The 24580-nt window shown below is 37.8% G+C and overlaps 1 protein-coding gene across 1 annotated transcript in view; it reads left to right on the top strand.

The window, feature by feature from the left end:
* The window catches only part of NUP214 (nucleoporin 214), a 148895-nt gene that overhangs the window by 63936 nt on the left and 60379 nt on the right, over positions 1-24580 (top strand). Inside the window, 4 exon segments of the mRNA XM_037798478.1 lie at positions 14965-15228; positions 16074-16238; positions 19374-19453; positions 19455-19474. Of these exon segments, the coding sequence (XP_037654406.1) occupies positions 14965-15228; positions 16074-16238; positions 19374-19453; positions 19455-19474 (529 nt within the window).

Here is a 24580-nt window from a genome sequence, read left to right as displayed (position 1 = left end):
GTGACCACTTGATGCAGCATCTGGATTTCTCTGTAATAAATCCCTTTGCCAAACGCAAGAGTTTCAGATTTTCTACTGGTAAGACTGAAGCAAATGGGTGAATTAAACTATCCTGATATAGGAGGATTTTCCTATAGGAAATGTTGTTCAGTCTTGATGAAAGTGTCAATGCAGGAACTCGACTCCTGGGAGGGTTATGGTGTCCCCGCACAGGACCTGCTGACCACTTCTGGCCAGTACTGTTGGCATTATTTGAGGAGGCAGGAAGGAAGTCTGCCTTCTAATCTATTTGAGCAGGTAGCTGAGCCAAGAGATGTTGGACGATTAAAAGAGACACTAGGAGGGCGGGGCAAGATGGCAGACTGGTGAGCTGTATGTTTTAGTTACTCCTCCAGGAAAGTAGGTAAAAAGCCAGGAACTGCGTGGACTGGACACCACAGAGCAATCTGTCTTTGGGCATACTTCATACAACACTCATGAAAACGTGGAACTGCTGAGATCAGCGAAATCTGTAAGTTTTTGCGGCCAGGGGACCCGCGCCCCTCCCTGCCAGGCTCAGTCCCGGGGGAGGAGGGGCTGTCAGCTCCAGGAAGGAGAAGGGAGAATTGCAGTGGCTGCTCTTATCGGAAACTCATTCTACTGATTCAAACTCCAACCATAGATAGACTGAGACAAGACACCAGAGACTCTGAGAGCAGCCAGCCCAGCAGAGAGGAGACAGGCATAGAAAAAAAACAACACGAAAAACTCCAAAATAAAAGCAGAGGATTTTTGGAGTTCTGGTGAACACAGAAAGGGGAAGGGCGGAGATCAGGCCTTGAGGCGCATATGCAAATCCCGAAGCAAGGCTGATCTCTCTGCCCTGTGCACCTTTCCTTAATGGCCCTGGTTGCTTCGTCTATTAGCATTTCAATAACCCATTAGATCTCTGAGGAGGGCCGTTTTTTTTTTTTTTTTTTTTTTAAATCCTTTTTGCTTTTTCTAAAACAATTACTCTAAGAAGCTCAATACAGAAAGCTTCAAAGAATTGAAATTTGGGCATGTCAAATCAAGAGCAGAACTAAGAGAGCTCTGAGACAAAAGGCAATAATCCAGTGGCTGAGAAAATTCACTAAACAACACAACTTCCCAAGAAAAGGGGGGTGTCCGCTCACAGCCACCATCCTGGTGGACAGGAAACACTCCTGCCCATCGCCAGCCCCATAGCCCAGAGCTGCCCCAGACAACCCAGTGTGACGGAAGTGCTTCAAATAACAGGCACACACCACAAAACTGGGCGTGGACATTAGCCTTCCCTGCAACCTCAGCTGAATGTCCCAGAGCTGGGAAGGGGGAGCAGTGTGAATTAACAGAGCCTCATTCAGCCATCATTTGAGCAGACTGGGAGCCTCCCAACACAGCCCAGCAGCCCAGAACTGCCCTGGGGGGACGGCACTCACCTGTGACATAGCACAGTCATCCCTCAACAGAGGACCCGGGGTGCACAGCCTGGAAGAGGGGCCCACTTGCAAGTCTCAGGAGCCATACGCCAATACCAAAGACTTGTGGGTCAGTGGCAGAGACAAACTGTGGCAGGACTGAACTGAAGGATTAGACTATTGCAGTAGCTTTAAAACTCTAGGATCATCAGGGAGATTTGATTGTTAGGGCCACCCCCCCTCCCGGACTGCCCAGAAACACGCCCCACATACAGGGCAGGCAACACCAACTACACACGCAAGCTTGGTAAACCAATTGGGCCCCCACAAGACTCACTCCCCCACTCACCAAAAAGGCTAAGCAGGGGAGATCTGGCTTGTGGAGAACAGGTGGCTCGTGGACGCCACCTGCTGGTTAGTTAGAGAAAGTGTACTCCACGAAGCTGTAGATCTGATAAATTAGAGATAAGGACTTCAACTGGTCTACAAACCCTAAAAGAACCCTATCAAGTTCAGCAAATGCCACGAGGCCAAAAACAACAGAAAATTATAAAGCATATGAAAAAACCAGACGATATGGATAACCCAAGCCCAAGCACCCAAATCAAAAGACCAGAAGAGACACACCTAGAGCAGCTACTCAAAGAACTAAAGATGAACAATGAGACCATAGTACGGGATATGAAGGAAATCAAGAAGACCCTAGAAGAGCATAAAGAAGACATTGCAAGACTAAATAAAAAAATGGATGATCTTATGGAAATTAAAGAAACTGTTGACCAAATTAAAAAGATTCTGGACACTCATAGTACAAGACTAGAGGAAGTTGAACAACGAATCAGTGACCTGGAAGATGACAGAATGGAAAATGAAAGCATAAAAGAAAGAATGGGGAAAAAAATTGAAAAACTCGAAATGGACCTCAGGGATATGATAGATAATATGAAACGTCCGAATATAAGACTCATTGGTGTCCCCGAAGGGGAAGAAAAGGGTAAAGGTCTAGGAAGAGTATTCAAAGAAATTGTTGGGGAAAACTTCCCAAATCTTCTAAACAACATAAATACACAAATCATAAATGCTCAGCGAACTCCAAATAGAATAAATCCAAAAAAACCCACTCCGAGACATATACTGATCACACTGTCAAACATAGAAGAGAAGGAGCAAGTTCTGAAAGCAGCAAGAGAAAAGCAATTCACCACATACAAAGGAAACAGCATAAGACTAAGTAGTGACTACTCAGCAGCCACCATGGAGGCGAGAAGGCAATGGCACGATATATTTAAAATTCTGAGTGAGAGGAATTTCCAGCCAAGAATACTTTATCCAGCAAAGCTCTCCTTCAAATTTGAGGGAGAGCTTAAATTTTTCACAGACAAACAAATGCTGAGAGAATTTGCTAACAAGAGACCTGCCCTACTGGAGATACTAAAGGGAGCCCTACAGACAGAGAAACAAAGACAGGACAGAGAGACCTGGAGAAAGGTTCAGTACTAAAGAGATTCGGTATGGGTACAATAAAGGATATTAATAGAGAGAGGGAAAAATATGGCAAACATAATCCAAAGGATAAAATGGCCGATTCAAGAAATGCCTTCACGGTTTTAACGTTGAATGTAAATGGATTAAACTCCCCAATTAAAAGATATAGATTCGCAGAATGGATCAAAAAAAATGAACCATCAATATGTTGCATACAAGAGACTCATCTTAGACACAGGGACACAAAGAAACTGAAAGTGAAAGGATGGAAAAAAATATTTCATGCAAGCTACAGCCAAAAGAAAGCAGGTGTAGCAATATTAATCTCAGATAAAATAGACTTCAAATGCAGGGATGTTTTGAGAGACAAAGAAGGCCACTACATACTAATAAAAGGGGCAATTCAGCAAGAAGAAATAACAATCGTAAATGTCTATGCACCCAATCAAGGTGCCACAAAATACATGAGAGAAACATTGGCAAAACTAAAGGAAGCAATTGATGTTTCCACAATAATTGTGGGAGACTTCAACACATCACTCTCTCCTATAGATAGATCAACCAGACAGAAGACCAATAAGGAAATTGAAAACCTAAACAATCTGATAAATGAATTAGATTTAACAGACATCTACAGGACATTACATCCCAAATCACCAGGATACACATACTTTTCTAGTGCTCACGGAACTTTCTCCAGAATAGATCATATGCTGGAACATAAAACAAGCCTCAATAAATTTAAAAAGATTGAAATTATTCAAAGCACATTCTCTGACCACAATGGAATACAATTAGAAGTCAATAACCATCAGAGACTTAGAAAATTCACAAATACCTGGAGGTTAAACAACACACTCCTAAACAATCAGTGGGTTAAAGAAGAAATAGCAAGAGAAATTGCTAAATATATAGAGACGAATGAAAATGAGAACACAACATACCAAAACCTATGGGATGCAGCAAAAGCAGTGCTAAGGGGGAAATTTATAGCACTAAACGCATATATTAAAAAGGAAGAAAGAGCCAAAATCAAAGAACTAATGGATCAACTGAAGAAGCTAGAAAATGAACAGCAAACCAAACCTAAACCAAGTACAAGAAAAGAAATAACAAGGATTAAAGCAGAAATGAATGACATAGAGAACAAAAAAACAATAGACAGGATAAATATCACCAAAAGTTGGTTCTTTGAGAAGATCAACAAGATTGACAAGCCCCTAGCTAGACTGACAAAATCAAAAAGAGAGAAGATCCATATAAACAAAATAATGAATGAAAAAGGTGACATAACTGCAGATCCTGAAGAAATTAAAAAAATTATAAGAGGATACTATGAACAACTGTATGGCAACAAACTGGATAATGTAGAAGAAATGGACAATTTCCTGGAAACATATGAACAACCTAGACTGACCAGAGAAGAAATAGAAGACCTCAACCAACCCATCACAAGCAAAGAGATCCAATCAGTCATCAAAAATCTTCCCACAAATAAATGCCCAGGGCCAGATGGCTTCACAGGGGAATTCTACCAAACTTTCCAGAAAGAACTGACACCAATCTTATTCAAACTCTTTCAAAACATTGAAGAAAATGGAACACTACCTAACTCATTTTATGAAGCTAACATCAATCTAATACCAAAACCAGGCAAAGATGCTACAAAAAAGGAAAACTACCGGCCAATCTCCCTAATGAATATAGATGCAAAAATCCTCAACAAAATACTTGCAAATCGAATCCAAAGACACATTAAAAAAATCATACACCATGACCAAGTGGGGTTCATTCCAGGCATGCAAGGATGGTTCAACATAAGAAAAACAATCAATGTATTACAACACATTAAAAACTCGAAAGGGAAAAATCAATTGATCATCTCAATAGATGCTGAAAAAGCATTTGACAAAATCCAACATCCCTTTTTGATAAAAACACTTCAAAAGGTAGGAATTGAAGGAAACTTCCTCAACATGATAAAGAGCATATATGAAAAACCCACAGCCAGCATAGTACTCAATGGTGAGAGACTGAAAGCCTTCCCTCTAAGATCAGGAACAAGACAAGGATGCCCGCTGTCACCACTGTTATTCAACATTGTGCTGGAAGTGCTAGCCAGGGCAATCCGGCAAGACAAAGAAATAAAAGGCATCCAAATTGGAAAAGAAGAAGTAAAACTGTCATTGTTTGCAGATGATATGATCTTATATCTAGAAAACCCTGAGAAATCGACGATACACCTACTAGAGCTAATAAACAAATTTAGCAAAGTAGCGGGATACAAGATTAATGCACATAAGTCAGTAATGTTTCTATATGCTAGAAATGAACAAACTGAAGAGACACTCAAGAAAAAGATACCATTTTCAATAGCAACTAAAAAAATCAAGTACCTAGGAATAAACTTAACCAAAGATGTAAAAGACCTATACAAAGAAAACTACATAACTCTACTAAAAGAAATAGAGGGGGACCTTAAAAGATGGAAAAATATTCCATGTTCATGGATAGGAAGGCTAAATGTCATTACGATGTCAATTCTACCCAAATTCATCTACAGATTCAATGCAATCCCAATCAAAATTCCAACAACCTACTTTGCAGACTTGGAAAAGCTAGTTATCAAATTTATTTGGAAAGGGAAGATGCCTCAAATTGCTAAAGACACTCTAAAAGAGAAAAACGAAGTGGGAGGACTTACACTCCCTGACTTTGAAGCTTATTATAAAGCCACAGTTGCCAAAACAGCATGGTACTGGCACAAAGATAGACATATAGATCAATGGAATCGAATTGAGAATTCAGAGATAGACCCTCAGATCTATGGCCGACTGATCTTTGATAAGGCCCCCAAAGTCACCGAACTGAGCCATAATGGTCTTTTCAACAAATGGGGCTGGAAGAGTTGGATATCCATATCCAAAAGAATGAAAGAGGACCCCTACCTCACCCCCTACACAAAAATTAACTCAAAATGGACCAAAGATCTCAATATAAAAGAAAGTACCATAAAACTCCTAGAAGATAATGTAGGAAAACATCTTCAAGACCTTGTATTAGGAGGCCACTTCCTAGACTTTACATCCAAAGCACAAGCAACAAAAGAGAAAATAGATAAATGGGAACTCCTCAAGCTTATGAGTTTCTGCACCTCAAAGGAATTTCTCAAAAAGGTAAAGAGGCAGCCAACTCAATGGGAAAAAATTTTTGGAAACCATGTATCTGACAAAAGACTGATATCTTGCATATACAAAGAAATCCTACAACTCAATGACAATAGTACAGACAGCCCAATTATAAAATGGGCAAAAGATATGAAAAGACAGTTCTCTGAAGAGGAAATACAAATGGCCAAGAAACACATGAAAAAATGTTCAGCTTCACTAGCTATTAGAGAGATGCAAATTAAGACCACAATGAGATACCATCTAACACCGGTTAGAATGGCTGCCATTAAACAAACAGGAAACTACAAATGCTGGAGGGGATGTGGAGAAATTGGAACTCTTATTCATTGTTGGTGGGACTGTATAATGGTTCAGCCACTCTGGAAGACAGTCTGGCAGTTCCTTAGAAAACTAGATATAGAGCTACCATTCGATCCAGCGATTGCACTTCTTGGTATATACCCGGAAGATCGGAAAGCAGTGACACGAACAGATATCTGCACGCCAATGTTCATAGCAGCACTATTCACAATTGCCAAGAGATGGAAACAACCCAAATGTCCTTCAACAGATGAGTGGATAAATAAAATGTGGTATATACACACGATGGAATAGTACACGGCAGTAAGAAGGAACGATCTGGTGAAACATATGACAACATGGATGAACCTTGAAGACATAATGCTGAGCGAAATAAGCCAGGCACAAAAAGAGAAATATTATATGCTACCACTAATGTGAACTTTGAAAAATGTAAAACAAATGGTTTATAATGTAGAATGTAGGGGAACTAGCAGTAGAGAGCAATTAAGGAAGGGGGAACAATAATCCAAGAAGAACAGATAAGCTATTTAACGTTCTGGGGATGCCCAGAAATGACTATGATCTGTTAATTTCTGATGGATGTAGTAGGAACAAGTTCACTGAAATGTTGCTATATTATGTAACTTTCTTGGGGTAAAGTAGGAACATGTTGGAAGTTAAGCAGTTATCTTAGGTTAGTTGTCTTTTTCTTACTCCCTTGTTATGGTCTCTTTGAAATGTTCTTTTATTGTATGTTTGTTTTCTTTTTAACTTTTTTTTTCATACAGTTGATTTGAAAAAAGAAGGGAAAGTTAAAAAAAAAAAAAAAAGAAAAAAGACAAACAAGGGAAAAAAAAAAAAAAAGTTGTTGTGCCCCCTTGAGGAGCCTGTGGAGAGTGCAGGGGTGTTCGCCTGCCCCACCTCCATGGTTGCTGGCATGACCACAGACATAGGGGACTGGTGGTTTGATGGGTTGAGCCCTCTACCATAGGTTTTACCCTTGGGAAGACGGTTGCTGCAAAGGAGAGGCTAGGCCTCCCTGTATTTGTGCCTAAGAGTCTCCTCCTGAATGCCTCTTTGTTGCTCAGATGTGGCCCTCTCTCTCTGGCTAAGCCAACTTGAAAGGTGAAATCACTGCCCTCCCCCCTACGTGGGGTCAGACACCCAGGGAAGTGAATCTCCCTGGCAACGTGGAATATGACTCCCGGGGAGGAATGTAGACCCGGCATCGTGGGATGGAGAACATCTTCTTGACCAAAAGGGGGATGTGAAAGGAAATGAAATAAGCTTCAGTGGCAGAGAGATTCCAAAACGAGCCGAGAGATCACTCTGGTGGGCACTCTTACGCACACTTTAGACAACCTTTTTTAGGTTCTAAAGAATTGGGGTAGCTGGTGGTGGATACCTGAAACTATTAAACTACAACCCAGAACCCATGAATCTCGAAGACAGTTGTATAAAAATGTAGCTTATGAGGGGTGACAATGGGATTGGGAATGCCATAAGGACCAAACTCCACTTTGTCTAGTTTATGGATGGATGTGTAGAAAAGTAGGGGAAGCAAACAAACAGACAAAGGTACCTAGTGTTCTTTTTTACTTCAATTGCTCTTTTTCACTCTAATTATTATTCTCGTTATTTTTGTGTGTGTGCTAATGAAGGTGTCAGGGATTGATTTAGGTGATGAATGTACAACTATGTAATGGTACTGTAAACAATCGAAAGTACAATTTGTTTTGTATGACTGCGTAGTATGTGAATATATCTCAATAAAATGATGATTAAAAAAAAAAAAAGAGAGACACTAGGATTCTTGGTTAAAATGAGGACTTCATTTGGGAACCAAAAACCTTAACAAATAATCTCTTGGACATTGAGCCACATATTTTCCCCAAAAAGTATGCATCTTTTCCAGAAAAATCTTGGTGGGTGTTATGTTTCTCAGGAGTGAACTTAGATGAATATGTGGAATGTTGTTTAATGGCCTGTTGTACTAGAAATCTGAAGACCTGCAGCAGATTTAAAATTCCAACTCTTGTTGGAATTTTTTGATTCAGTTTTATTGAGATATATTCACATATCATACAGTCATCCATGGTATACAATTAACTGTTCACAGTACCATCATATAGTTGTGCATTCATCATCCCAATCTATTTTTTTAACATTTTCCTTGTACCAGAAAAAGCAAGAATCAGAATAAAAAATAAAAGTAAAAAAGAGCACCCAAATCATCCCCACCCCCACCCTATTTTTCACCCAGTTTTTGTCCCCATTTTTCTACTCATCCATCCAAACACTGGATAAAGGGAGTGTGGTCCACGAAGCTTTCACAATCACACTGTCACCCCTTGTAAGCTACATTGCCATACAATCGTCTTCAAGAGTCAAGGCTACTGGGTTGCAGTTTGATCGTTTCAGGTATTTACTTCTAGCTATTCCGATGCATTAAAACCTAAAAAGGGTTATCTATATAGTGTGTAAGAATGCTCACCAGAGTGACCTCTCGACTGCATATGGAATCTCTCAGCCACTGAAGCTTTATTTTGTTTCATTTTGCATCCCCCTTTTGGTCAAGAAGATGTTCTCAATCCCACATTGTCGGGTCCAGATTCATCCTTGAGAGTCATATCCTGCGTTGCCAGGAGATTTACACCCCTGGGAGTCAGGTCCCACTTAGGGGGGAGGGCAGTGAGTTCACCTGCTGAGTTGGCTTAGCTAGAGAGAGAGGGCCACATCTGAGCAACAAAGAGGCACTTGGGGAGATTCTCAGGCACAACTACAAGCAGGCTTAGCCTCTCCTTTGCGGTAATGAGCTTCATAAGGGCAAGTCCCAAGATAGAGGGCTTGGCACACCAAATTGCCAGTCCTCAGTGTTTGTGAGAACGTAAGCATCTTGTTAAAGCTCTTTTAAAAAGATTGTAAAATTATCAAAATGCATATGAATCAAGTTTTAATATATTGTATGATGGGTAGATGAAGCTGTCCATGTACCATTTCTTTCTTTGAATTCTTAGGGACGGTTTTGGCAGTGCAGGAACTCTGTAACATTAACAAATTCAATAAAAAGTAAATATATGGGAAAAAAATTTGTTATTAACAATTTCAAGCACAACTCTGCTTTGCTCATATTTGCCTTTGAAATTTTGTTTTTGATTAAAATTGTTTTTTTTTTTTTTAATACCAGTAGCAAATGCCTCTTGGTAATTAAACTAGCTAAAAGAAATTTAATTTTACTGTACCATGATTAATTAATTTTTCTGTAATCATAAAGAGCTAGATTAGGTAAGTAACTGTCAATAGACAAGTAAAGTTTTTAATCAGTTTTTTCCTTATCTAAAGAATACATTCTCTTGGTAGATAATTGAGAAAGTATGGAAAAGTATAAAGAAAAATAAAAATTACTCTTATCACTCAGCGCTGATATAGCATCATCAGTGTTGTTTTGGTTTACTCACTTCCAAACTTTTTTCTTTGCATATGTAAATTTGACTTTTGTGAAAATAATATTGAGCTGATAACATTTAAAGTTTTGTGTCCTGATTTTTTTAAATAAATAATTCATGGTCTTTCTATTTTTTAATATTGTTTGGAAACATGCCTTTTAATGACTGCCCAGTATTTCCTTGTGTTAGAAGACCGTAATTTACTTATACATTCTTTGTTAAGTTTTAATCTTGTTACCAAGATTTTACTCAGAACATCCTTGTTCACAAATGTTTAACTGTGTCTCTGATTATACCTTTATGACAGATTCCTTAGAAGTGAGATTTATGTAATGTATTTATTTATTCATTCAACAAATATGAGTGCCTACTTTGTTCCAAACTGTTAAATAGAGACATGGTCCTGGATCACATGAAACTTAAATTTTAGTTAAGGGAGGAACACAGATACTGAACAGATAGCTACAAATTATACTTATTTAATATTGTGATACATGCTGTGAATAGTAACTCAGTGTAGAAAAATTTTTAACTTTTAAAATCATGAACTATAACACACATACAGTAAAGTGCGCAAAACAAAAATGTACATCTGTGTAACCTCTACCCAGGTTAAGAAATAGAATATTGCCAACTTCCTAAAAGTCTCTCTGTGTATCTGCAGTCTTCCCTCCACCCCAAAGGTACCACTGTATGGACTTATATGATAGTTATGCCTTTGCTTTTTTATTATTAATTTTTTGTTATTTTTTTCAATTTGTTATTTTGAAAAATTTCAAACCTCTAGAAAAGTTGCAAGAATAATAAACACCTACTTCACTTCACCCATATTTACCAGTCATTAATGTTGGCCACAATTACCTTTTCTTTCTCTTTCTCTCTCCCTCCACACACACAGTGTTAACTTCTTTTGCTGAATTATTTGAGAGTAAGTTATAGACAGGACCCTTTACTCTTAAATATTTCAGCATGTATCCTTTAAGAACAAGGATTTTTTCACACAATCATAATGCAGTTATAGTCAGGAAATTTAACATCAACAGAATACTGTTTTATAATACAGTCTATAATTTTGCCAGCTGTCCCAATTATGTCCTATGTGGCAACTTTTTTTTTAAATCTAGGCTCTAATCCAAGATTATACATTGTATCAAGTTGTCATTCTCTTCAGTCTTTATCTTTGCTTTCCTTTACAAGATATATTACTGAAGCATGCAGCCCCCATATGATAATTTAGTTTTGCCTGTTTTTTTGATGTTTGCATATTATGTAAGTCCGTTCATGTAGCTTTCTCTTGTTCCACATTAGATTTGTAAGTTTCATCCATGTTATTTCTTGTTACTGTTTATTCATTTTTTTGTTTTGTTTTGTTTTTTTGTTACTTTTGTTGTTTTTGTTCATTTTTTTTATATTGGTGTAAAGTACTCCATTGTATGACTACTACATTTATTTATCCACTTTCCTATTGGTGGACATTTCCTGTTTCCAGATTTTAACTATTATAAAGAATGTTCTGAGCATCCCTGTGCATGTCTCTTGGGGTATATGTGCATCCCTTTCATTTGGATGTAGCTAGGATTAGAATTGTTGGCTCATACTCTCTCTATATGCCACAGTTTTCCAAACTGGTTGTACCAATTTAGATTTTTACCATTGATATATGAATGTTACAGTTGTTCCACATTCTTAACCATTTTGATATCTTCTTCTCTGAAGTGCCTGATTAAGTGTCTTACTCATTTTTCTGCTGGATGATCTGTATTACTGATTTGTAAACATTTTTATAAATTCTGGATACTAGCCCTTTTTTTGGGTACATGGATTGTAGATATTCATTTTGTTGCTTCTTTACTCTCTGAATGATGTCTTTGGTGAACAGAAGTTCTTAATTTTAATGTGGTCAGATTTATCATCCTTTACTTTTTTTTAAATTCAATTTTATTGAGATTGTTCACATAACATACAGTCATTCAAAGTACACAATTTCCCACGGTACCATCACAGCTGTGCGTCCATCACTACAATTAATTTTTTTTTCAAATTTTTAGAAAATTCTCATTACTCCAGAAAAGAAATAAAAACAAAAAGAAAACTTAAATCCTCCCATATCCCTAACCACCCCCCCCCCACTACTGACTCATAGTATTGGTATAGTACATTTGTTACTGTTGATGAAAGAATGTTAAAATAGTAACTGTAGTACATAGTTTGCAATAGGTATATTTTTCCCTATATACCCCTCTATTATTAACTTCTAGTTACAGTGTAATACATTTGTTCTAGTTCATGAAAGAGATTTCTAATATTTGTATAGTTAATCACAGACATTGTCCACCACAAGATTCACTGTTTTATACATTCCCATATTTTAACCTCCAACTTTCCTTCTGGTGACATACGTGACTCTAAGCTTCCCCTTTCCACCACATTCACACACCATTCCGCACTGTTAGTTATTCTTACAATAATGTGCTACTGTCACCTCTGTCCATTTCCAAACACTTAAGTTCAACTTAGTTAAACATTCTGCTCGTAATAAGCAACTGCCCCCCATTCTTTAGCCTTGTTCTATATCCTGGTAACTTATACTTCATGTGTATAAGTTTACGTATTATAATTAGTTCATATCAGTGAGAACATACAATATTTGACCTTATGTGTCTGACTTATTTCATTCAATATAGTGCCCTCAAGGTTTCTTCATCAACCCATTTTTTTAAGATGGTTTTGTTCACCCACCATGCATTCTGTCCTAAGTAAACAATCAATAGTTCCCTATATAATCACGTATTTATGCATTCACCACCATCACCACTATCTGTATAAGGATATCTTCATTTCTTCTACAAAGAACGAGGAAGAGTCATTGAAGTTAGAGAGACAGAAAGAAAAAGAAAGAAAAAAAACGACAGCTGAAAAGCAACAAAAGGAAAGATAGAATTAAACTAAAATACAATAAAAGAGTCAGACAACATCACCAATGCCTAGAATCCCACACCCCTCCCTTTTATCCCCCTCTTATAGGCATTTGGCTTTGGTATATTGCCTTTGTTACGGTAAAGGGAGTATAAAACAATATTTCTGTTAACTGTAGTCTCCAGTTTGCATTGATTGTATTTTTTACCCCAATACCATCCCATTTTTAACACCTTGCAAGTTGACATTCATTTGTTCTCCCCCATTTAAAAACATATTTGTACATTTTATCACAATTGTTGAGCACTCTAGGTTTCATTAAGTTTTATAGTCCCAGTCTTTATTTTCCTTCTTTCCTTCTGGTGTCCGACATGCCCTTAACCTTCTTCTTTCAACCATACTCACAGTCATCTTTATTCAGTGTACTTACATTGTAGTGCTACCATCACAATCACACTGTCAACCCTTGTAAGCTACACTGTTATACAATCATCTTCAAGAGTCAAGGCTACTGGGTTGCAGTGTGATAGTTTCAGGTATTTACTTCTGGCTACTCCAATACATTAAAACCTAAAATGGGGTTATCTATGTAGTGTGTAAGAGTGCCCACCAGACTGACTTCTCGACTCCATTTGGAATCTCTCAGCCACTGAAACTTTATTTTGTTTTATTTCGCATCCCCCTTTTGGTCAAGAAGATGTTTTCAGTCCCACGATGTTGGGTCCAGATTCATCCTTGGAAGTCATATCCTGCGTGCCAGGGAGATTTACACCCCTGGGAGTCAGGTCCCACGTAGAGGAGAGGTCAGTGAGCTCACCTGCCAAGTTGGCTTAGCTAAAGAGAGAGAGAGAGGGCCACATCTGAGCAACAAAGAGACACTCAGGGGGAGACTTTTAGGCACAATTATAAGCAGTTTTAGCCTCTCTTTTGCAGTAACATAAGCTCATTTATTTTAATGTGTCTGTAGCCATTTCTTGGACTTTCTGTGTAAACGATTATATCACCTATGGATCCTAACAATTTTGTCTGTCTCTTTCTAGTCCTTATCTTTTATTTATTTTTCTTACCTTATTTCACTGGCTTGGTCCTCCAGTGCAGTGCCCAATAAAAATGGTGAAGGGGCATCCTTGCCTTGATCTCAAAGGGAACACTTTCAGTAGTTCACCATGACATGTGAGGTTTGCTTTTGTTTTCTATAGGTAACCTTTATCAGATTGTGAAAGTTACCTTTTATTCCTAGTTTGCTAAGGAATTTTATCTTGAGTGGATATTGGATTTTATCAAATACTTATTTCATCTACTGAAATGATTATATGATTTCTCTCCTTTTTCTTCTCTTAATGTGGTTTGACTTTCCTAATTAATTATTCCCTTAAGCAGAATAAAATTCTTTAAATTTCAGTGGCACCGCTCCCTAATGCCAGGAAGATTGCTGCATTAGTATATGCTTCATTCGTATCGTGAAAAATAAAATCTTGCAAAGAAATGTGTCTATAGGACAAACAGGACAATAAACATTAGCAAATAATTCTAAATATGTTGGGGAGGATAGAGGGCTAGGTTTTTTTTGTTTGTTTTTTGTTTTTCCAGTATACAGGAAGTAACATGCATTCTGAAATTCATGGTAGAAAGTAACATGGGTTAAAGCCTTACTTTGTAATTTTAAAGGAAAAATTTGAGAAAAGAACAAGGAGGGCCATGGTTCAGTGGTTTGCTTGTTTACACCCCTGTCATCTGATTTTAAAGAATCATTAGATTTATCTGGAAATGTTTACGACACTCAGGACTGAGGACATTCTGTTTTCAGTTTGCATTAGGACTACTCTTTGAAGAGTATTGTTGGGGAGTGACAGCAATGGTGTGACTGCTTACCCTACTGTGGAACTTGTCTGTTACTTTTCTGACCTTATTCTACCTGTGAAAACTTCCAGTGAGGGCTCCAAGTTTCCTGATTTTACGTCAGCACTCATTCTGTCTCTCACTTTCTTCAGATTTTTTTATTTGACAGTCAAATGTTCCTGTCCTACACAGCTTGGTTTTTCAAAGCCCCATTGGAGCAAAGACCCAGAACCATATTTGTTCATGCATAACAAGTTACTTCTAACCAAAATAAGGAATAATTAAATTATTTTACAAATCAGATATTTCTCTATGTATAGTGAAAATTACATGATTTTTGGACTTACTTTGAGTTGTCTAAATTGTGTTTTGTTTTGGGCTTTGTAGCCAGTCTCTCTCGGTCAGCCTTCCTGTCTCAGAGATATTATGAAGACTTGGATGAAGTCAGCTCAACATCATCTATTTCTCAGTCTTTGGAGGGTGAAGATGCACGGGTGTCATGTAAAGATGAGGATGCAGTGATCCAAGTCCCTAGGCACGCCCCTGTGGTTCGCACTCCTTCCATCCAACCTAGTCTCTTGCCCCAGGCAACTCCTTTTGCCAAATCTCATCTGATTCATGGTTCTTCACCTAGTGTGACAGGAACTTCAAGTAAGTAAAGAATGCAAAAGGGAACTATCTTTTCTTTCCCCTATTAGGTTTCTAAGTAATGAAGGAACTAAAATGGAGTTTTGTATTGTCACACCAGTAAGGTTGTTGGTTCCAGCCCATTTCTGCTAAGCTTTCAAAAATTAGAAAACTAATTCAAAAGAACTGTATTCCTCTTGAAAGAGGTTGGTAGGATGTGGTAGGAAGAAAAGACTGCATGATAACACTTAACAGCTTTAGTGTTGAGTCCAGCTTGTTTTGTTTGTTTGTTTTTTAATGGATCTTTCAGGAGTAAATGAAGGAGGCTTTTAATTTGTCTAAGTATAAAGCAACATCCACACCCATGCCTTTCAAATCCTAGCTTATTTTGATCTTACTTGTAGCCATATTCTGCCTTAAAACTCATGAGCTTCAATGCTCATTCACTGAAATAGACCTGTATCATGCTCTCAGACCTTCAGTTCAGAGTGTCAGGACTTTTCATTGCAGATAATTTGTAGCAGAGAACAAATATATATGAATGTGAGGTACTGGAATGTGATTAGATTTTATGAGAGGAGAGCAAAGAACCGATCTGTGTTGGCATAAATGCCATGTTTTGATCATTATCAGAGGAAATGATTATGCAAAGTATTTTAGCTAATAGGAGGGCAGGCAAATTGCCTGTGGCATCTTTGAAAGTTATGGATGTCAGCCTGTGAGTTTACTAGTACTTTTCTATTGTAATGCTTAAGAAATTTTTAATTTTAATATTTTCTCTACACCATAACATAGAGAATTTATCATTTTAACTTTTGTATATTCCTCTTCTCACCTACTCTCTCGCTTAATTTTTCTTTTCCCTTTAGTGTCTACATCTGGTAGCAAAATTATTCCTCAAGGAGCTGATAGCACAATGCTTGCAACAAAAACCGTGAAACATGGAGCACCTAATCCTTCCCACACTATCTCAGCTCCCCAGGCAGCTGCTGCTGCTGCAGCACTGAGACGGCAGATGGCCAGTCAGGTACCAGGTAAAAACTGCAGCCCCTCACCTTTGCAGAAATTGATTATGAGCTGAGTTATAGGCCAGGACAGCAGGTAACAAGAAACAACTAGCTTGCTTTGTTACTCTTCAGAAGAGAAGACTGTTACGATAGCCCTTTACCCTTTCTGGGGGGAGTTCTCATAAGACAGGGACTAGGTCTGAAACGTTTTCCTTTTAAGGTGAGATGTTAAATCTGTCATATTCAATTAGATGGGAAAATCACTGGTTTTTTGTTTTGTTTTATTTTTTGTTTGATGAATTGATGATCCCTACTTTTGAATATTGATGATCCCTACTTTTTTTTTTTAATTCAGTTTTTTTGAAATATATGCACATACTATATAATCATCCATGGTGTACAATCAGCTGTTCACAGTACCATCTTATAGCTGTGCACAATTACCCCTATCTATTTTTGAACATTTTCCTTACACCAGAAAGAATCAGAATCAGAATAAATAATAAAAATTTTAAAAAGAGCACCCAAATCACCCCTCCCCGCATCCCACCCTATTTTTCATTTAGGTTTTGTCCCCATTTTTCTACTCATCTATCCATACACTGGGTAAAGGGAGTGCGATCCACAGGGTTTTCACAGTCACACCGTCACCCCTTGTAAGCTACATTGTTATACAATCATCTTCAAAAGTCAAGGCTGCTGGGTTGGAGTTTGGTAGTTTCAGGTATTTACCTCTAGCTATTCCGATATATTAAAACCTAAAAAGTGTTATCTATATAGTGCGTAATAACGTCCACCAGAGTGACCTCTTGACTCCATTTGAAATCTCTCAGCCACTGAAGCTTTATTTTGTTTCATTTTGCATCCCCCTTTTGGTCAAGAAGATGTTCTCAATCCCATGATGCTGGGTCCAGATTCATCCCCAGGAGTCATAGCCTGTGTTACCAGGGAGATTTACACCCCTGGGAGTCATCATGTCCCACGTAGGTGGGGGAGGGCAGCGAGATCACCCGCCAAGGTGGCTTAGTTAGAGAGAGAGGGTCACATCTGAGCAACAAAGAGGTACTCGGGGAGACTCTTAGGCACAATTATAAGCAGGTTTAGCCTCTCCTTGTAGCAACAAGCTTCATAGGGGCCAGCCCCAAGACAGAGGGCTCAGCACATGAAGCCATCAGTCCCCAATGATTGTGAGAAAAGATGATCCCTACTTTTGAATAATATTTGTTTTGAGCCCTGAAACTAATCTTTGCAATTAGATTATATAATAACATTGGAATTATCTCTTATGTAGTATCTTAGGGATTCCAATAGCCCTATGAGGTGGGTATTATTATGCCTGTTCAGCTTTTAGTAACCTAAGGATCGGAGATGTGAAGTACTCTGCACAAGGATACCTGACTAATAGGTAACAGAACCCCAACTCCAACCCTGGGCTCCTTCTACTGTAGTACAGCTTTTTCTTAAGATTGCAAATCTAGTGTTTACAGATGGAAACTCTAATAAGCTGACTAGCACTAGCATTTGTTCAATGGTTTGTGGTTATCCCAAATTTTCTACATTAGGAGTTAACGATCTTGGTAGTTGACCTCAAGGACTTCAGTTATCACTAGTTCCGTTTGTGCAAATTAGTAGTTCTCATCTGGAGATGATTTTGTGTACTCCCCTTCCTCTCTACTCCCTACCCCCTGCCCCTGGGAACATTTGAGCAAGTCTGAAGACATTTTTGGTTGTCACAATTGGGGGGTGCTACTGGCATTTAGTGGATGAAGGCCTGGAATCCCACAAAAAATCTTAGAATGCACAGGACGATGCAGGCTAAAATGTAAATAGTGCCAAGGGTGAAAAACACAGAATTAGCCAAATATTTTAGTTCTAGCTGAATAAAATTTTTACTCTTATTACTGCTTAGAACATATATCAATTTAGACAGTTCTTATTAAAAGACATGTTGGTTTGACTTAAACTAAATGAATGATACCATTATGCAACAAAATAAATCAAAAGATTTCCAAGAAAAGTTAAATATTAAAACTTTTTTTAAGGCATTTAAAATATATATTGATGAGCATAAACAAGATAACTTTTTAAGGTATCTTCGAGCCTTATGAAAATAAATTCTTTTGGGTTCTCTTTAAATATTACTTGGACCAAGCAGAATCCTTGCATTGTGCTGAATAGGCCCAAAATAAAGCTGAATGAGTTGATTTTTGTAAACTTAAATATGCTAGGACTTAGGATTTTTCCACTGTCAGCAAGAGGTGGTATGATCTCTGTTACCATCTTAGAAGCAAAAATTTCAAAGCTGTAGACACCTTTGAATATGGAGGATGAGATATATGCATTTGTAGGCAAGATATCTCTGGTTGCCTCTCTGAAGGAGGGAATAAAAGAGAACTACCATAGATCCACCATTCTAACTGGGGAGACAGGGTTCAACTTTCCAAGGAAAAGTAGAAGGGATCCAAGAGCTTTGCTCAGGCTTTCTTAATTGTTCACTTTAAATTATCATTAAGTCTTTGGGAATACAATTTTAAATTATAGAACGTACACGAAGAGAAGTAAAAGCTGCATAGCCTAAGATAGAGAACTAGATGTCACATCCATCTCTGTTGCCATTCCTTAATTTAGGCTTCTTGGCCTGTTTTCCCATTCTTGTCCAAGTTCCCTTTTCCAGATTTCATCATTCTGTCTCTCTGTCTTACTATGCATGAACTCCTTAAGAGAAGAAACTTTAATATTTTAGACATCTTTTATATTCCCAGCACCTGGTACAGAGCCTGGCCCATAAGCCCATATAAAAGGCAGAATGAATGAATGAATGGCAAAAATCCTGAGTATGAAAGCTCCTAATCCTATAGCTCTTGCTGCCCTTTTCCAGGACAAGCCATCAACATGGTACATATCTTAGTTGTGCTCTAGAAAAGCTGGGCAGGGAATTCTTTCCCCCTACATTAGTACATTTGATTAAATTGAATGAAGCCTCATTCCATGATCCTTGTTAATGGATTAGGCTAGGCATGCCGTTGAACCCAGGACTGGAGAACTACTTAGCGTAGATTTCCATTACGTAATAGGTTGCGATCGTGAGTTCACATCCTTGTTATTCATTTATATTTGGCTTTTACTTGAATTAATATATCTCTCTTCTCTCTATTTAAATAGCTGTAAGTACTTTGACTGAATCAACTTTGAAGAATGTCCCTCAAGTAGTAAATGTACAGGAATTGAAGAATAATCCTACAACCCCCCCCTGCAGTGATGGGGTATGTTACTATTTTTCCTTTTTTTTAAACCCATAAATTATTTTGTAATAGGTTTGAATTGCCTGTAGGGTGCACCATTGCTACTATCACAGGGGGAGTGTTTTTCCTACAGAAGCCTTATGTTATAAAAGGGATGTACAGCCAATCCGGTGTACACAGTTGGGTTTTCAGGAGATTTTCCTCTTCAACCTACCAGTAACAGTTGCTGTATAACTTTTAAAGTCTGCCTTAAGTTTGCTGTTTGCTATGTGTAAGTCTGCATGTGGCACACAGTAGGGTTATTAAGTCAGGTGTATCATTTTATTTTATTTTATTTTATTTATTTATTTTTAAATGCTCTTGAGGTTCTGGAGTTGATGCTTTAGGACTAATGCAGACTATTGATTCTGAAAAGTCTGGTGATCTTGAGGTTGACAGTCCCCTCCCTCACTTCTCTCCAGGCGTTTCTGATCATTCAAATTTCTTTTGCCTTTTGTATGAAAACAGTCTTTTAAAAGACACCACTTCCATTAGGAAACCACCAACGTTTCTTTTTTCCACCATTTTGAGGGCTAGATCATTGAAAAAGGAGCTCATTTTTATTTAATACAAATCTGTATTTGGAATTCAAGGTCCTGCCTCCCTCCCAGTACACTCTGTATAGCGTATAGCACAGTTTACAGAATATGCCTATGCCCTGTTTTGCTCTGCACATTTTGAAACCATGACCCATTTAGTCCAACCAACCTCCCCTGTGGCATAGGAAAGAGTTGAGTGACATTTCCTCAACTTGGATGTGTCTATTCCAGGAACTTTTTATTTCTTTCAGAGCCATAATAGCCAAAACACAAGTCTGCCAACTTTACTGTCTTGATAATGCCTTGGAGCCTTGGTATGCTGTTTTAACCAAGATGGTATTTGTGGTTGCAGTAAACTTTCAAGGGAAAGAACTATGCCTTAGAGAGTTTGGGGGTTGCACCCGGATTCCTAGTGTAGGGAAGGCAAGGAGAAGCCACTGAAAGAGTATTACATAAGATGGGAAAATCTGGCATATGGTAAAAGAAATACAGTCTGGTATTTCTGAGATCTTTAGTCATTAGCCGTGTACGAAAAGTACCTCCTGGTGATTTCACTTTCTTTTCTCAAGCTTTGTTTCCCTCAGATGGTTTACCTGAACTGATGTTTGATAAGGGCTTTATTAGAGCAACCATTCCAAGTTTGTTCTTTTTTCTGACTTAGGAAGAACAGACCAAAAAGTAAAAAAGGAATCTTAAGAAATTTTCTCTTCCTCTCCTCACAGAATTGGACTTGTGTACAAAATTTTAACTTGTGCGCCCAGCATGGTGCCTGGAATATAGTTCCTTTATTTTTTTTTAAACACAGCTTTTCTTTTTTTTACTTTATCAAAAAAATTTAAAAAAAACACAATTAAAACAAAAGAGTAACAAAAATTAACAACTGTTGAATAATAGATAATTCTACTCTAAACACAGTTGATAAATGAAAATTGGTATTTACCACCCCTTCCCATAAAAAAAGATTGGGAGGGGAATAATTCATTGTAAAGTTATTTACTTTCAGATTCTTTTAAGCAACAGTTTTCTAAGTGTTTTTTAAGTATTTAGTTTTACATTTAGCTTTTTCTGAGTGTGGTACGGAAGATTTGTTATAGGATGAGCTTACATATTTCTGCCATTGGGGTATCTTATGTTCATTGGCTTCATCTATTATCTTTATTGACTAACTGTCTGTTTCAAGGTAGAGGATTTATCTGGAGCAAATACATGGCTATTCAGACTCCTCTCCAGTGCTCAATCCCTTGATTCTGCAGATTCTTGTGGAGCACCCATTGTGAGCTTGAGACTGCCCTAGGTATCAAGGATACAGTAGTGTAGAAGACATCTGAGTCCTTGCTTCCAAACACTTTTACTTTAGTAAGAATATGGCCACTAAACTACCAATTAAACAAACAGTTATTTAATTTCAGTGTAGTAAGTTCAAAGAAGGGGAGATGCAGGGTGCTAAGAAAGCATATAACAGGGTAATCGGATTAAGTCTGGGGTTGGGATGGAGGTTAGCAAGGAAAAGATAGACTTGAACAATGACCAGAAGTAGTGGGCAAAGTGGAGAAAAGGGTGTTTTGGACAGAGAGCGCAGAATATGTGAAAGCCTAAACCTGGGAAAGGACAGAACATGTTTGAAGTGATGTTGAAAGAGGCCTTCCTGGTGGGAAGGAAACCAAGTATAAAGAAGTGAAGCCAAATGAATTTATAAGAGGTGGGGACTTTGTCCTGTTTTTCATTTGTTTTTACCCACATACCAGACACATCATTCCTTTCAGGAATTTTGTTGTTCATTTATTTATTCATGCTTTAAATAAATATTTCACAAGCATTTACTGTGTACAACACACTGTTATAGGTACTGCAGATAAAGCAGTGAACAAAACAGATTTTTTAAAAACCCTGCCCCTAGTCATGGAGAGAGAATTAATAAATGTAATAAATTGCCAAATATATAGTATATTAGACAGTCATAGGTGCTATGGAGAAAATGGAAGTAGGAAAGTGTTTTAAGGAATGTTTTCTGAGTGTGAGCTGCAATTTTAAAAGGGTGGCCAGGAAAGGCCTCCGCAGGAATGTGACATCTGAGTAAAGGCTGAAAGGAAGTAAGAGAGCAGGGAAGAAAGCTCCAGGCATAGGGACTGAAGCAGGAGCATGTCTGGCAGTTCCATATTGAGCCAGGAGGCCATTTGTTGCTGAAGCAGAGTGAGCAAGGGGGAGAGATTGGGAGATGAGGCCAGGATGGGGGTTGGGGGGTGGGGGAGGAACCACATTATATCTAATAAGCCATGGTCAGGACATGACTGAACATTGGATGTTTTTGAACAGTTGACTAACGTGATCTGATTTATGTTTGTTCTTAACTTTAACAGTTAAAACTTTTTTTAATTGAGGTATAATTTAATTGAGTAAAATTTACCATTTCAGTGTACAGGCTTTAAAGTTTTGATAAAAGCACACAGTTATATATGATGTGTTATGGTTTTAGCAGGATGATTCTGACTCTTGTATTGAGAATAAATCAAACGGGCTACCATAGAAAAAGGTAGAAGCAGGGAGAACAGTTAGAAAGCTTTTGCAATAATATTATGGGAGATGATGGCATGGACTGGAAAGGTAGCAGTGGATATGGTGGGAAGTGGTTACATTTCAGATTTTTTTCTTAGGAAAATGAGAGTGAACAGACTAGAGAATGTAGTATAATTGCTGTGCTACATTAATGAATCACTTCGGGGGTGAGATTAGACAGTTTGATAGCAAGTTTTTTTCAAGACACGTTCGGCTGGGTTGGCGGGGCGGGTCACGGAGTAGGCAGTTGGATTTAACCAGTGTTGTTGTACAGCCAAGTGTGTTTGAGAAAATGAGGGGCAAGAGCAAGAGAGCTAGAAAATAGAAGGTGGCGATTGGAGAATAGAATGTCTCACTAGTATGAACTAACTATAATGAGCAGACTCTGAGAGTTAAGTTTGAGAACACAGGTTATCAGGAGGTGGAAGGAGGGTGGATATTAGGCAACTGATGCTTAAGGAGTACAGAAAGTTAACTGAGATTGTAAAGGTTCAGAAATGGATAGCTCAGTGCTGTGTGATGATAGCACAATACTGTAAGTATAATGAACAAAGCTGAGTGTGAGTATGGTCAGAAGAGGAAGGCTAGGGGCATGTATGGCACCAGAAGGAAAGATAGACGATAAAAGCTGTGATTGTATAATTTAGAAAAACCTAGAGTGGACAATGATGGTGACTAATTGTACAAATATAAGAAAGTTTTTACATGAGCGAGAACAAATGTATGTCACCATTGCAGAGTGTTAAAAATGAGATGGTATATGGAAAAAATACAATTAATGCAAACTAGGGTCTGTAGTTAACAGTGACACTGTAATATTCTTTCATTAATCATAACAAAAGCAATATACCAAAGCTAAATGTCAATAAAAGGGGGATATAAAGGAGGGGTATGGAATTTTTTTTCCTTCTTTCTTTTCTTCTTTCCTTTTTTTTTTTTTTCTTTTTTTGTGGAAGAAATGGAAATGTTCTCATATAGATTATGATGGTGAATACATAACTATGTGATTATAATAGGAGCCATTGATTCTATACTTAAGATGGATTGTATGGTGTATGAATAAATAAAACTGTTTAAAAAATAAAGAGAAAGATACAAGTGCTGGAGAAGATGTGGAGAGAGAAGTATACCTATTCAATGTTGGTAGGGAAGAAGAATGGTGCAGCCCCTCTGGAGGGTGGTGTGGCAGTTCCACAGGAGTCTTAAGTATAGGGTTGCCATATAATCATGCAATCCTGTACTAGGTATATACTCAGAAGAACTGAAAGCATGCATAAGAATAGACATTTGCACACTGGTGTTTTTGGTGGCATTATTCACGATTGCCAATGGATGGAGGTGGTCCAGTGGTCCATCAGTTGATGAATGGAAGGGTGAACTGTAGTGTATACATACAATAGAATATTGTGTGTGACTGCAGAAAGGAATGAAGTCATGAGACATGCAACAAGGTATATAAACATTGAGGACATTATATTGAGTGAAATAAGCCAGAAATGAAAGAACAAATATTGTATTGGACTCACTAATATAAACTAACTATAATGAGCAAACTCTGAAAATTAAATTCAAGAGCATAGGTTTTCAGAAGATAGAAAGTGGGTAGAGACTGGGCAATCAATGATTAAGGAGTACAGAATGTTGTTCAGTAAGGCTCATTGTAAAGGTTTGGAAATGAATAGTGCAATACTGTAAGTGTAATTAACAAACTGGTATGTGAGTATGGTTGAAAGAGGAAGGCTAGAGTCATGTGTATCACCAGAAGAAAAGCTAGAGGATGAAAACAGGGACTGTATAACTTAGCAAAATCCAGAGTAGACGATAATTGTGGTTAATTGTATAAATATAAGAGAGTATTTACATGAACTAGAACAAACGTATATCACTCACAAGTTGTTAATAATACGATATTATATAGAAAAAATACAATTAATGTAAACTAAGATGTATAGTTAACAGTAATATTGTAATATTCTTTCATTATTGGCAATGAAGG

This window comes from Choloepus didactylus, chromosome 10 (genome assembly GCF_015220235.1).
Source record: "Choloepus didactylus isolate mChoDid1 chromosome 10, mChoDid1.pri, whole genome shotgun sequence".
Lineage (NCBI taxonomy): Eukaryota > Metazoa > Chordata > Mammalia > Pilosa > Megalonychidae > Choloepus > Choloepus didactylus.
The sequence above is the reverse complement of the archived record's forward strand: the minus strand, read 5'-3'. Positions and strand labels throughout refer to the sequence as shown.